This window comes from Vipera berus (genome assembly GCF_964194415.1).
Source record: "Vipera berus genome assembly, chromosome: 12".
NCBI lineage: Eukaryota > Metazoa > Chordata > Lepidosauria > Squamata > Viperidae > Vipera > Vipera berus.
Window position 1 is genome coordinate 8,864,601 of NC_138215.1, and position 15,170 is coordinate 8,879,770.

At 41.0% G+C, this 15,170-nt stretch overlaps 1 protein-coding gene across 5 annotated transcripts in view; it reads left to right on the forward strand.

The window, feature by feature from the left end:
- Positions 1–1,533: 1,533 nt before the first annotated feature.
- CHD2 (chromodomain helicase DNA binding protein 2) overlaps positions 1,534–15,170 on the forward strand; it is a gene marked incomplete at its 3' end in the record, with an annotated part of 65,341 nt that continues 51,704 nt past the window's right edge. For 2 of the 5 annotated variants that reach the window (XM_081336964.1, XM_081336967.1), the window contains exons 1-2: positions 1,564–2,115; positions 2,492–2,629. In XM_081336964.1, coding sequence (XP_081193090.1) covers positions 2,568–2,629 — 62 coding nt within the window. In that variant the 5' untranslated portion in view covers positions 1,564–2,115; positions 2,492–2,567. Of the gene's footprint in view, positions 2,630–15,170 lie in introns of all 5 variants that reach the window. The other 3 variants (XM_081336968.1, XM_081336966.1, XM_081336965.1) reach the window with 3 other exon arrangements.

Genomic DNA, 15,170 nt, shown 5'->3' on the forward strand with positions numbered 1-15,170 from the left:
TTCTAAGGCAGGTTTAATATTCATTTACCTAAAAACTGACACTTGCTTCTCTGAAAACTTGTATACTTAGATTTCCTCATTGTGGTATGTGGGTTTGATCATACATAACAATACTACTTGGTTTACTGTTGATACAAGTGTCCAAAACATGGTGTTGCTACATTGATGCTCCAGTTCATTAAGAGTTGGATAAAGAACTTAGTCAAAATCTTTAAATCAGTTGTCTTATTTTTCCCATAAAATTAACCTTGCCATTTTTATTACATTTACTAAAATCTTTTTAACTTTGCATTCCAATTGCTGCATGTAAAATTCATTTTACTGGCCTACTGATGTTCAAAAGATATTGAGGGTAAACTACCTAAAATGCAAAATTTATGTTTGATGTTGACTTTATTGAAAGGTGTAATCATGCTTTTGAAGTAAAAGTGGATAGTTGGTCATTTATGCCATCTCTAGATGCGTCTGTTTGCTTCATTGGTGGCTTAATTCTAGGCTAATGGATTTTCTTGCATATTTAATTTTGTTTTAAAAACTAGTATGAATAATGGTATTAACTGGCCACTTCCCAAGTCTTCCCAAATTGGGCAGCTTTGTTAAGTATTTTGCCATCAGATTGTTTGATTAGAGTGATTTGGACTGAAATAATATATGGAGAAATGACAAATGATGGCTACTATAAGTAGGACAATTTGTGAGTCATTTTGATTGTCTCTGCCTCTAGATCAAGACCTTTGGCCAGATATTAGGGGTCATGATAAAACCCTAAAACTTCCAAGTATGAAGACGGTTGAAGACGGAATGCTTGTTTTATCTTTGCTCATGAGTTGCAGGCGATTTTGTTTATTTGGCGCTGAGGTCCCACTTGTGTGGAAATACCGTTATAATTCAGCTACATCACAAGATCAGTGTATGATCTTTATGTAGTTCAGTTGACATGGATTTATCTAACAACTATCTTGGTACCAGATGACCTAAAACACAATGGATCTGATTTTTCCCCTTCCGGATAGGACCACCAGGGAGGCGCCGTTGAGTCTTGAGTGGCAGATACATAAAACTTTTGCTTCTGTTTGGAATTCTCCTAAAATTAATGGTTTGGAACCAATAAGATTGTCATAACCAAGTAGACCCACTGAAGAGAGGACTTCTACTGAAATTACCCATTGGGGTGCTTGCCAACCCACCCACGTTACCAAGGCTAACCCAGGACCCCCAAGTCCCACTTTCTTTCCTTCAAAATGGCTCTTGGCACCACCACTTCCTGTCCAGGGAGGAAGTCATTTTAGTCCCAAGGATCTAAATGCAAGCCAGCCCTTTCCAACAAAAGCAACCAATAATTTCATCTTTTGGCTTTGAAAGGGTGTCTGAACCAGCTGGAGTTAAGTTGCCCCCTCCACAGATGGGGAGTTGGCTGGAGATAGTAGTGATGGGGAGTAAGCTCCCTTTAGATGGAGGCTCCTTTTTTTTTTTGGGTGGAAATGAAGGGGTGGGTCTATGGTACATCACCTGAGTTGTGGGGTAAATGTAGAGAGTGTCAATCAAAGGCAGAGCTCAGAGCTGGGAAGAAAGCTCTAGATGGCGGCTGTGCCTTGGAGAGCGCGCTGAGCCTCCTGCCTTTTTTTTTTCCTCCCTTCCCCTCTCCTCCGCCACTTTTGCGCAACTTTGTGTAACTTTTGGGCGTCCTGGAGGGGCTCCTGCGGCTCCTGGTCTCTTGTGGAGGCCGGGGCAAAGGGGATCGAGCGTTTTTCGGGCAGAAAAAGGGGAGCTTTGGGGGGAACTCTTTTTCCTCCTTCGCCTGGGTTAGAAAGAAGCAGCCCAGCTCGTTGTTTTTCCCAGCTTGGAAGCCATGGCGTACCTCCATTTTTTCTGAGCTCTCCTAATGAGCTTTTTTTTTCTTCCTCCGGATCTTTTTTTTTTCTCCTTCTTTATGGCCGAGGGGGATTAAACGATCGCGGATCGTTTGGATTAATTTCGGATGCGTTCTTTTTTTTAAAAAAAAAAATAAAAAGAAAACGGGAGTTTGCTGGGGGTTTTTTTCCCCCCTGCGTTGCGTTTGGAACGAGTGTTTTCCCACGACTAGAAACAGCGGGCTGGACCTGGCGCTTGGCTCAGGTAAGGTGGGCGATGATTAGCTATACCTTTTTAGGGGAGATTTTTTCCCCCAATACTTGGGGTTGGTGGTTGTTTTTATTTTATTTTTTTCGACCGATTGCAACGATCCTGGAATGACGCAATAAAATACCGGGAATACTTGCTTCCAGGGTTACTTCGGGAAAGTTTGTAGGATGCTCCCCTGGGCTCGTGTTTCCTTCGCGTTTTTTTGTTTTTTTAAAAGATATGTTTTATTTTTTACCGTGCTGATCTCCCCTTCTGTATTATTGTTATAAGAAAGCTTAGCAGCGTCGGGACTTTTTTTTTTTTTGTTCCTTCTTGTTTTGAAACCTCTCAAAGCAAAGTGAGAGCTTACCTTTCTTTCAACTTTTGACAGTAAATACCTGGGCACAGGACTCCAGCCCAAATCCAGCCATCCTTCTACCTTTCCCTTAACATTTAAGAATTTAAAGATGTTGAGAAATACGGACAAAAGCCAAGGAGACGAGGGTTCAGTCCACAGCCATGCATCGAGGTACGATCTCTCAACTTTTTATTTTTTTTTTTTTAAATTATTCTGAGCAACTGTTAACCTTTTGACAGCTTTGACTTGCCATCATTGATAATAGAAATAAATATATTTCAGTGTTTTTGATTCTTTTCTTATGAAATGACCTTGAGACTGCTAATATGCCACACCCTGTTTTTTTTTTGATAACAATTTCTGAAACTTGTGGTGTGACTGAAAAGGCCCCAAGCTCTACTTAAAAAAGTAAAGCACCTTTACACAGATGAAACCCTGTATATTATGCAGTTTCAGCTGCTAAATTTTGCATTTTGAGGGGTTTTGTGCTGTGAAAAATGACCTTGTTCCCTCTGCTGCATTGCACCATTTTACATACAAGGGATTTTTTTTTCTTTGAAGAATTTGTGGAGTTTAAACTTCAAGTGAAGGCCTGACAGAAGCCTGATGGTATTTGTAAATCAGAAACTACAGGAAGTTCTATGAATGAAAAAATGTTTATTTTAAAATAAAAAAAAAGAATACGTATGTTTGCTTGATACTCCTTGCTTGTATATTCAGTTCGGGCTAAGGAACTTTGATACTATTTCAGCATTTTAGGATATTTTGATATTGTTTCCAAGCTTTCTCATTGATAGGGTTTGCTTATATTTTACAAAAAGATGTTATTTTAAGGCATAATTTCTTGGAATTTTAGGTTCTGTGCATGTTCATTTTAAATGCATATTTTGATGCTGAATATATGTAGGCTGATATTTATAAGGAAACAGAAGGAATTTTTTTTTATATTGACCATACTTTAATGGAAACTATAGTTATGATGATTCTAATATTTTTGCAATGTGTTTATTGATCTTTTCTTGGCTTGTTACTTGTATCCCTTTTCAGGTTTTGAATATTTTTATAATTCTAAAATACACATGATACTTTATGAGGTCTGTTTTTCAATGCATTATATACATTACCATTTGATATAAGGCCTTTTGTCAGGAAAGCCTTTGATGTAACAAGTACAATGGAAGAGAGCACTTAAAATTCAAAATCTTATATGGATTTACCCCGTGATTTTTGGATGCTGGAGAAGCTGCTTTGATTCTCAGGAAAAAAACAAACATAAAGGAACTTGGGTTTTTATTGCATAATTTTCAGATCTCTGAAGCTCAACTCCAAAAGACAGTGGTAAAAGTCGAGTTGCTGACATTGATAAAAAGTTAGTTTTGAAATTAGCATGCTAGTATCCACATTAAAGGAACATAATTCATTCTTTTTTTTTAAACAAATTAAAGAAGGAGATTCAACATTGATGAGAACAGCTATCTATTGCAAACAACAGAACTGAATTGAATGAAAAGAAATTAGATTAACCAACCCTTTTCCCTTCTGTTCTCTTGGGTATATTATTTGCATAGCATCCACACTTGAAGTTTTGCTTTCTTGGTAATAAAGGAGTACTACATCAAGCAAAATGTTAACACCCAACTGATTATATTGACAGCGCTCAGTTCAAATGAACTGTGAAAGCATAACTCAGCCTTGCTTGAAAGTTTGTTGTAAAGATTTTTTTTTTTGAACTACAACTACTCTTCATATTGTAAAATGAACTTTTTTTGGAGGGGGAGTTAAAGATGTGTTTGTGCAGAAATTGTTTTAGCAAGACATCCTGGAAGTTCTGTGTACATTACATTTGAAACTTCCTGTCTATAAGACTGGGGGCAGAAAAAGCACCTAATCCATTTGTGACATCATTTGTTTGAGATAAGTGTGCAGTTGGGTGGGGGCAAGGTATATTTAAAAGATGGGTGTAACAAATATTCATTTTAGAAAAAAAACTTTTCTTTGCCCCTCACTACTACAAAATACCATTATAAGGGCCTCCCCCTTGTTTATACACACAAGCATCCATTGTACAAAGAACACATTCTTCCTGGGAGTATTTTGATCAGATATGCTTTATTGTAGAAAATAAAGCATAACCCCCCTTCACAGCTTCAAAGGATAAATCTGGTTAATGGTGTTTGGAATATCCCTTAGTATTCAAATAGTACTAATGGAGAAATGATCACATTATGGTTTGCTGAGGTGAGTGTCACATCCATGTTCAGCTACAGCCTGGTATGAAACAAATGGTCAAAATTAACTGGTTTTCTAATCCTGGAAGATAGTTTTAAATAACTGAGCATGACCAAGCTTTTTCACTTAAATATGTCAGAAAGGTACTTTAGGTGTTGCAAAAGAAACATCTGACATAGCCTACCAAGAATGTTGAGTTTTTAAAAGATTTCATTAGTTTTCTTCTATAACAGAATTCGTGTTCAAGATGGATTGTACCAAGTCCTAAAAAAAATGATGCAAACCACCATCCAAAGTAAGCTGGTTAAAGGATGCTTCATTAAAGCCACACGAACACATTTGCACCATTAATTGATTACATTTCCACCTCACTTTCTAGCAGTGCTTTTTCTTGAAGGGTTTACAAGGGAAAATGCACAATGGAAACATGGTAACATTGAAGAAGAGCAGAAAGGCGATCCTAAATTAAAATCTAAATTATTTGTGCAAGCCTGTATAATGGGCTGGGCTTGTAAGTATTCTGAGTCTTGGGGCGCTAATCAAAGTTCTTTTGAAATTGAAGATTTTTTTTCATCTGCTCTGAAAAGCAAGGACAAGAATGTCCATATATGTTGTGATAGCAAAGGGATTCTGTAAATATGGAGCTTCTAGATGTGCGAACCTCAGATATTGTGAGCTTCTCCATATTTCTGTAAAAGTTTGGGCTAACGATTGTACCCAAGCATTAATCGTGGAGTGTGTTCTCATTCTCGCCGCAAAACATATTTTTTCCTCAACCCTAAGTCTGAATTCAGTGCGGACTTGCAGTTAGCATGACTGGCCTGGCCTAAACCATAATAATCAGTTTGGGTCAGATGCCTTGGACCTGGGCAAGCATAAGATGATAAGGACTTTTCTCTCCAGGTTATAGCGAGGATAAGGTCTTCTGTTTTTCTCTGCTTCTCCGTGGAATGCCTTGAGACTATGCAGGGTTCAAACATGCATGTTCATCTCCCAGTGGGGGCCCTTGGGATGGTCTCCTGTGAGCACGTTTCCCCTACCACCTCTCCGGAGGGGCTGCCCATTCACACAGCCCTGGCTCCCACCAAAGGCTCAGCTAGTGGCAGCCATTTTATGAAGCAACCCTCGCAACAAAGAAGGGTATTTAAACTGGGAGGCGAGGACCAAGGCAGGGAGAGGAGGGTGAGGTTGAGGATTTGCTGACGTTCTGTTCTGCCCGAAACCAGCTGTTTCTCTCGAGCAGTGGAGAATTGAGATGGAAGGGAAGGGAAGAATGAGAGCATTAGGCATTTTCAACTGCAGGTCTGGATTGTCACAAAATGGCTGTTCCTTTGTGCCGCAGAGCTGACAGGCACATACTGCATTGCACTGTGTACTTTTTTTTTCCTTTGAAAAAGAGGAGGGGGGGAACCTCAGCAGGAAGTTGGTGGAGAGTTCAAAGGCCATCTTGGGTTGGAGGCGGGCTGTGGTTGGCTGCCGTCTCACTTGCTAACAGGCGGGTCCAGAGATGCTGCAGCCCTGCCTCCGGGATGACGTTGCCTCCCCTGCACATCCCTTTCCAGCCTCCTCCCTCTTGCTAGTGATGCCTTTCAAGCAGCCAGCCAGAGAGAGAGATTGAGAGAGAGAGAGAGACAGAACAAGCGAGCGGAGCCGCTGCCAGCCCCGGGCTTGGAAAAGTGGAGGGCAGCCGAAGGATTAGGGCAGCAATCAGTGCAAATTTCTTTGTGGCTTCTGTCTGGGGTGGAGGGGGTAGCCCTTTGAAAGCTAGCTCCTGTCCTCATCAGCTGCCAAACGATCCAGCCGCACCACCATAAATACAGAAGGATTGGGAAAGTGTGGCACCGAAAGTGTGTCATGAAAGTGTGTCACTCGCCAGTGCTCTTTGCAAATTCCGGAGAGGAGCACGTCAACATGTGTTTATGAAGAGTGTTTGACACAACGAAGAAATGGATCGGACTGTTTTGAAGACCGGGCTTCGGAACTGCCCTTTTTCCTCTGTGGCACAGATCATTTCCTAAGGAATAATGGAAAAGTTCATATGCACGGGTGCACATGCGCGCACACACATGCACACGCACAAATAGGCTTGAAGTCTAAACCTGTTTAGTCCTCAAAAGCTTTAGCTGCAATTGACCCCATAAATTCCTGTGCCTGATTTCATCCTGTGACACTTTTAGTGTGGGTGACAGCTCACTGCTTTGCAAGTCAACCAGGTTCACCCCTCCCCCCACCCCTTGCCCATTTAGGAGATTTACCATACAAGGTGTGTGTGGGGGGGGGAATGTCTCGCCTTTTAATGTGTGATTGAGGGAGAGGGAGGAAGAGCAGCAATATTCAATTGGTAAATCTTTAACTCTCGATTTCCCAGGGTTGAATGAATAGACTCCATTCCCTGTCATCTTGAACCACCAGGATGATTGTATGAGAGGTCAAATGAAACACAATTTATAGAGAGATGGCGTTAAAAAGTAAAACACTTTGCAGTAAAGACAGTTGGCAAATTGTGCATTTTATCTTGGAAGCTCATTGATTTTATCTCAGAGATGTGCTTCGAACTTGCTATTTTAATTAACACTTTTAAAATAGATTTCCTGAAAAATATTTGGGGGGGGGAGGAGGAAAGAGGGTCAATGCTTGCCCCAGTCCAAGCATGGTATCCTTTCAAACTGCCTGGGTTTTGTTGCTTGACGCACAGGGATTGTAATACAGTATTTAATATTGTCCTCTTGCTAATTGCAAAATATTCTGTCAAATTAAATCTCAGAAATATTGAGAATCTGCAAAAAGTGGTGCTTTTAGTGCAACAGATCTCTTCTCTATGTACATCTTGGCAAGAGAGTCCACAGAAAAGATATTTCATTTAGCTAAGAGCGAGAGTCTACAGAAAAAAAATATTTCATTTAGCTAAAAGGAATGACTTCTGGAATGCTGAAAAACTAGCTTTATCTTCTTTGATTTCCCTATTGTTATCTTCATCACCATTCAAATGTAATTTTTTGGCTGGTTTCATTTGTTCTGCTTGCTTGTTCTGAAAAGGAGCTATCTTGTTAATCATAAGAGCAGGTCAACCACCGGATTTAATTTCCTAGAGAGAGAAAAAATAGTCTGCTCTAGCTAGCTTATATTTTTTTGAAGTTCATTTGTAAGCCCCCTAAGAATTTTCAAACCACGTGTTATTCCATGAACTTATTTTCGTCGGAAGTTGATAGACGTTGTAGTCCAGCATGCACAGAAAGCACGTACAAGATGGGAAAGTTTGTTCTAAAGCGCAGATCTTTTTACAGGTAAGCCTTGACTTAACGGCAGGTTATTTACTGACCGACCGACGTTACAACGGCAGTGACAAAAATGACTTATGTCCGTTTTTCACACGTAGGACCTTTGCAGCCTCCCCATGGTCATCTGATCAAAATTCAGATGCTTGGGCAACTGTTTCATATTTATGATGGTCGCAGCGTCCCGGGGTCATGTGATCCCCTTTTGTGGCCTTCTGACAAGCAAAGTCAATGGGGGAGAGCCAGATTCACTAAACAACCGTGCTGCGAAGTTAACAACTGCAATGATTCACTTAACCACCGTGGCAAGAGAGGTCGTGAAGTGGGGCAAAACTCACCTAACAAGTGTTTCACATAGCAACATAAAGTTTGGGCTCAGTCACTTTCGTAAGTCGAGGACTACATGCACTTCAACTCAATTTCGTCTGATTTGCATCTCTGAGATGTTTCATTAAAAAAATGGATTTTTCGAAAAGGGGTACTTTTGGTTGTTTTTGGAGATGGATTTTCAAAAAAACTCTACAAAAAGCATCTATATTGCATAAGCTGGTTAGTGCCTTTCAGCCGTTTTGGATTTTCATTTTACAGTTTTACAGTTTTCATATTGCCCTGAAGCGAATTGCGCAGGCTGCGATTGATGGAAACGGTGGAATTTACGGCTAATGCTGAAGCTCTACCAAAAAGAATTAAAAGGAAGCAAACATCCCGGTGCATTTCAAACAGCGTCTTGATTTGGTTTCAAGTAGCACAGATGCTTTTCAACCTACCTTTTAAATGTTACTTTGTGTATTTCTCTGTGCACTATTTATTTATTTTTCTTTGAAGAAAAGTCTTACGTTTTAAGTTGGAAACCAGCATCTATCATGAATATCCACAGGGAGGGGGGGGGAAATGGCTGAAACAAAAACAAGTATAAAATAAATTCAAAGTAGCCTAGTTCTTCTGAGGTTGAAGTAATCCTTCTCACCCTCTCCCTCCTGTCTTTTGAGAGGAAATGGAATTGAGTGATTATGCTTATGGGACTTGTGAAAGACCTTAATAACCATGGGGTGGGACATTCTTGGTGACATTCGTCCTCAGTACATCTCTAGCCCAGGTCGCCTCATTTTGGTGGTGGCCGCTTAATATTGTTTGAAATTTCAAATGAGGGTACAATCCGGGAGTTTGGGTTTGATATTTAAGTGGTGCTTAAATGGGAGGTAGAAGCTTTGATCTATCTGCGCATCCACATAGATTCCATGTAGATTGTACAGTTTGACTCATAATATGAATAATGGCCTTCCAAAAGATAATTTTATGATTGATTCATGAGTGCGAGAGGATCAGATTATCTAAGGGAAATCTGGGAAATGATATATTTGCTAAAAGGTTGATTTTTTAAAATAAACAGCTCTACACCTTTTTCCCAAAGCTAAGGGATCCATCCAGTTCACCCATTGTGCTAAGTCATGGAATGAAGTCATTAAACCATAATTGGTTGGTCTTATACAACATCCCGCAATGGTTGGATTGCCATCACAGATTAAGACAAACAGGGCATCTGCTTGGCAAGGATGGATGTGGTTCGTTACAAGGAACCAGCTGCTCTGTGCGTGGGTAGAGCTAGATTTGATGGAGGCTTTCACAGAAAAAAGCTTGGACAGTTTTCTTGTTGGGAATTTCCAGAGAGGTTGATGCTTAAAAGACTTAAGCTAATCATTTTGAAGCTGAGCTCTGAGGAAGTGAAGAAAGCTCTTTTTTTAAATGGCTTTTTCACAGATGTGGCTTACCCAAACTATTGACTTTGTGCTGCATCTATGTGCCATTAGGTAACAAACGAAACAGCCTGAGGCCTTGTTGCTACAAAGCCATAGAAGTGGGTCTGAAACATACTCAGAAGTCAAGTTGGTGTCTAGGCACAGATATCCTCTACCTCTTGAGCAGCAGTGTCATAACGGGAACCCCCATTCAGGTGTTTTAGGGGACTTCCCCAGACTGTTTTGGAGTTGGTAGGTACAATTTGTTATGTGGTTTGTTTAGGGTGCCAAGAGATTCCTTGAAGCTATTTTGTGTGCCACCTTTCTTGGCCTCAGGTCGGGCAAACCTGGGATAAATTCCATCAGCTTTTTTTTTTAGTAATTGACAACCTCAAGATGTGCCTTTCCATGTGTTGGATCCCAGCTCCCTGAATTCCCAGCCAGTGTGCCTATGGTTATCACTATGATTTATTGAACACACTAGCTTTTAATTTACCCTTCCTCAATATCTATGCTTTCCAAGATGTGTGGGTTTCAACTTCCAGAATTCTCATTAGTGATCGTGTTGGGTGGGGAATTCTGGGAGCTGAACTCCATACCCTTGTTGTGGAGAGCTTTCACAAACTGTACCTTACAAATCACAGTGACCATGTTTCCGTATCACGCTGAAATCAGTGAAACCACATTATGGCATAGCATAATGGATAAAACAAATCTTTAATCTGATGTGTTTCCTTCAAACATATGGTCAGCATTTCCTGGTTGATATTACATACATATATGGATGCATGCATGCATACATTCATAGATACATATCTTTCAAAATCAGTCTGGAGCCCAGACAATTACATGGACAGGATTGTGTGTGTGTGTGTGTGTGTGTGTATACACACACATATATAAAGGGACGCGGTGGCTCAGTGGGTTAGGGCGCTGAGCTTGTCGATCAGATGGTCGGCAGTTTGGCGGGTCGAATCCCAAGTGCCGCATAGCAGAGTGAGTGCCTGTTACTCGTCCCAGCTTCTGCCAACCTAGCAGTTGGAAAGCACGTAAAAATGCAAGTAGAAAAATAGGGACCACTACGGTGGGAAGGTAACAGTGCTCCGTGCGCCTTTGGCGTCTAGTCATGCCGGCCACATGACCACGGAGATGTCCTCGGACAAGTGCTGGCTCTTCGGCTTTGAAACGGAGATGAGCACCGGCCGCTAGAGTCGGAAACGACTAGCACGCATGTGCGGGGGGAACCTTTATCTTTACACACACATATATATATACACACACATATATAGATGTAGATCTTTGGTCATTCGGGTTTTTCCCCACGTAGAATTGGAGGTATCAGGGCAACGTTTCGACGAAATCTCATCCGTCATCCTCAGGCTGGTGACTTCAGCTTCGTTCTTCTGGGAGAAGGACACACTTCTAGTTAAACTACCGTTCATTGAATAAGTCTGTTTAGATTGTCAAACACTTTGAACCCTAAGCTAAGAATGCTGTCTGGACTTGGACAACATGAAGCGTTGGGTGGCATCCAAATTGAATAAAATAACATCAAATAGTCCCAAATATGCCACTTTAACATATTGTGTGAAGCCTTCCTGTCTCTCAGCGTCCTTAGATATAATTCTATTTCTGATTTGAGAGAAAGCATGAGCAGCCAGACTTATTTGAAGCTTGATGGTGCTGAGGGGATGGCATTCTCGTCTAAGAACTCAAATCTGCCTTCATTAGAAAATGTTTAGATGAGTTCAGCAAGCCCAGCTTTCTGTTCCTAAGTAATTTTCCTTTCCCAATTCATTCTGCTGCTTTGTTCCGTTGCGTCTTGAATTAGCACAGGAAATCTAAAAGTGAAGAACGCGCCGTGTCTTGGTTGGCAACAGCAATGTCTATAAGCTTGTCTACACTGCAGGGCTACAAGATCTGAAGAACTAGATGGCAGCATGGGTAACGCTAATATTGCACTGGGTTAGCATAAGGGGGGAAAAAATCTGGGATCTTTTACCTTAGTTAGACTAAAAGGCCACAAAACCTGGGCCTTTTTTCCCCCTCCATCATTGGACAAAACAACAAAAGCAAATACTAAAGTCATTTTTGCCTCCAGAAGTCGTGGGTGCTCCATCACTGGAGGCTTTTAAGCAGGGATCTCCTGCTTGAACAGGGGGCTGGACTAGAAGTCCTCTGAGGTCCCTTCCCGTTTTATTCTGACAGCATGTTAAAATATCTGGAGGCGGGACAGGTAAACTATTCAATTCAATTTAGTTATAATTTAATACTCTTCCCCCCTCTCTCAAGAAAATTTAAAGGCTGGCTGGTTTCTAGGAATTTTTTGTTTGTTTGTTCTTGGTTTGTTGTTCATTCAGGTGTTTGAATCCTAAAGAGTTCCTTTTCCATCTTCCCAGAATAAAGAAAAGAAGGATTAGACCTTCGCTCTGTTTGTGCAACCCTTTTATTTTTAGTCCCAGCATTTCCCAAACTTCTTCTACTTAACGGTGCTTTTAGCAATTACTTTGTTCTTCTGTTTGGAATTTGCTCAAGAGGGAGCAATGCAGGGCTGGCCATAAAATGGTGGCTTATTCACAGATCATGTTTTCAAAATGGCTTCCGACTGCATGCCCAGAGCTTGCTCTTTCCTGCTTTCTTGCTGCCCTCTGCCCGTTTCCTAAAGAAATGCATTTTAATTTCACTCTGTCGCTTTTCCATGTTTTGTTTTTCACACCTGTTAAAGTAAAGTAAATGCTCTAATGCACTGCAGTACATGCCAACAATTGTGTCATGTGCTCGGCTCAGGGATCTTCATCTGGAATTATTGCCCTTTTACCACAAGATAAAACCTGGAAGAGGTTGTTTGTTTTGTTTTGGGTTTTTTTTTAAAATAAATTCTTCAGCCCAGCTCCTACCGCTGAATTCACTGACTCATGCAAGATTTTTTTTTCTTTTTTAAAGGGATTTTATGAGATTTTTTTTTTTCTTGGTGAACGCCACTTGGAGGCAAGAGAAAACTGTTTTTAAGAACTGTAAGAAACAGCCTGGCATAATCCAGGTCTATAAATTTGACCATGCCTATACATTGGTATTACTGCTGATTTATTTCCGGCTGCTTAGCCCTTTTGCTGCTATTGTTTTGTATCGAGTAATAGATACAAAATAGGCTATTTTATAATGCACGTTGAATGTGGTTTTAAAATTGGAGGAAGAAGCATCCATCTCTCAGCTATGTTGATGACAGCAGCACCTTGTTTGCTGAAAATGCAAATGATCTGTGAGCTCTACTAATGAATGGCAAGGAGCACTGTGGAAAAAAAAAAGACAAAACAGAATAGGACCAGACTAATGCAAAACGGTCCAGCAACCAGCCTTAGAATTGACAATGAAGTTACTGAAGTGATGCACAGCATCTGATGTGGAATGGCAAGGGCAGTTGCTATGGTTATAATAATACTGAGAAAGTTGGCAGGGACCTTGGAGGTCATGTAGTCCAACCTCCTGCTCAGGCAGGAAACCCTATACCATCTCAGACAAATGGCTGTCCAGTCTCTTCTTAAAAACGTCCAGTGTTGGAGCATTCACAGCTTCTGGAGGCAGGTTGTTCCACTGATTAAACTGTCGGGAAATTCCTCTTTAGTTCTAGATTGTTTCTCTCTTTGGTTAGTTTCCATCCGTTGCTTCTTGTCCTGCCTTCAGGTGCTTTGGAGAATACCTTGACTCTCTCTTCTTTGTGGCAGCCCCTCAAATAATGGAGCACTGCTATCATGTCAGCCCTAGTCCTTCTCTTCATTAAACTAGACATACCCAATTCCAGCAACCGTTCCTTATATGTTTTAGCCTCCAGGTTGGTTGCTTGGATGGTCCTTTTCTGTAAACCCTGTGTCTGGGATAACATTAAGATTCAAAAGAGACTTGGAGGTCACTGAAATAAAATTTTAGTTACAAGCATTTGCAAAGACTGATAGACTTCTATTAACACAGACATGTCAAACACAAGGCCCGGGGCCCAAATCCGGCCCGCAAAGTGGTTTCATGTGGCCCGCGAAGCCATCCTGGAAACAGTGAGGGAACGGCCCCCACTGCCTTGGCCCTGGCCCAGAGACCCTCCTCCTGCCAGAGACCCTCAGATCTGTCCCACTCCTGCCCAGGCCCCCATAGGCACCCTTGATGCGAATGATGTAGAGCTGGCCACGCCCACCCTGTAAGCCATACGCACTCTAGCCACACCCACCCAATAGGCCACGCCCACCCTGGCCATACCCACCCAGCCCCCTGAGGGCAACCGCAATGCTGATGCGGCCCTCAATGAAACTGAGTTTGACACCCCTGTATTAACACAATCAAGAAGCCGCAAACGATCAGAACAGGCAACGGTTTATATATCTCGTGGTCCCGATGACATGCCACATCCCTTCTCCATGGACCCAGTTGATAGGCTCATTTTGGTCACATACTGTCCAACTGCCTATCATTAACCGACAACAAGTTTTCTGCCTAACAACCAGTTTTCCGCCTTTTTCAGAAACTAAAGCTATGTGATATTTAATCAACTTCTCATTAAAGAATTTTTAATACCGTAATTATAATCCCTTCAGATCTACCCCTTCTCTATTTTTAAAAATTCTTTATTCATATATGTCTTCATTAATCAGTTCAAAGTTTTAGTCATACCCATCTTTACTTTTAGAGGTTAACTGATCCACCTTTAATATTAGAATCTTTTCTCCATTCTTATCTTTCCTTTGAACCAAGGTTACCTGCATTCTTCGATTGCATATTGTATTATTTTAACCATCGGGCAGAATGCAAGGGAGGATAAATATTCCTCCTATGAACAATAACAATATTATTCCCCATTTTGACCATCCTCCTTCTATTAGTCGGGACCACCAAGAAGTATCCATGATTCCTGTCCAAGTCTGAACTGGGACGTGAGCTATTTTTCTTAGTTTAGTAGTGATTTCTTCAATTGCTTTCACTTAAATCATCTATTTGTAGGCAACAATTGGTCAGATTAAATTTTCCACACACTCCTCCTCCTTGAGCCAATAAGTAATCTAAAGCTAAACGATTTTTGGTATACTGCTGTCCTAAGTTGAGTATTTTGTTTAACAAGTAAGTTCAAAGCTATAGCTGTCTCATTAGCAATAATCTCTAACTGCTTAAAGTCTTATTATCCTATTTAACATATATGTAGGGGTTCTGTATCCGTACATTCCATCTTCAGCCCAAATGGCTGCCCCATATACCTGTATAATTCTGTCAGGAGGCCATTCTTCATCATGCCATTATTTTGGATCTGAGATCTGTATTGATCAGTTTTCCCTACATCCAATTTCATCATAAACTGGTATCCCTAACCTCTCTCCTTGTTTTATTGGAAGAAGGAAGAAGCTAGGCTTAATTGTGCCAAACACATGCTCCATTTCATCTCTTGGGAAGTTCTACACGGGCATATCTGCCACAGATGCAATACATTCCATCTAG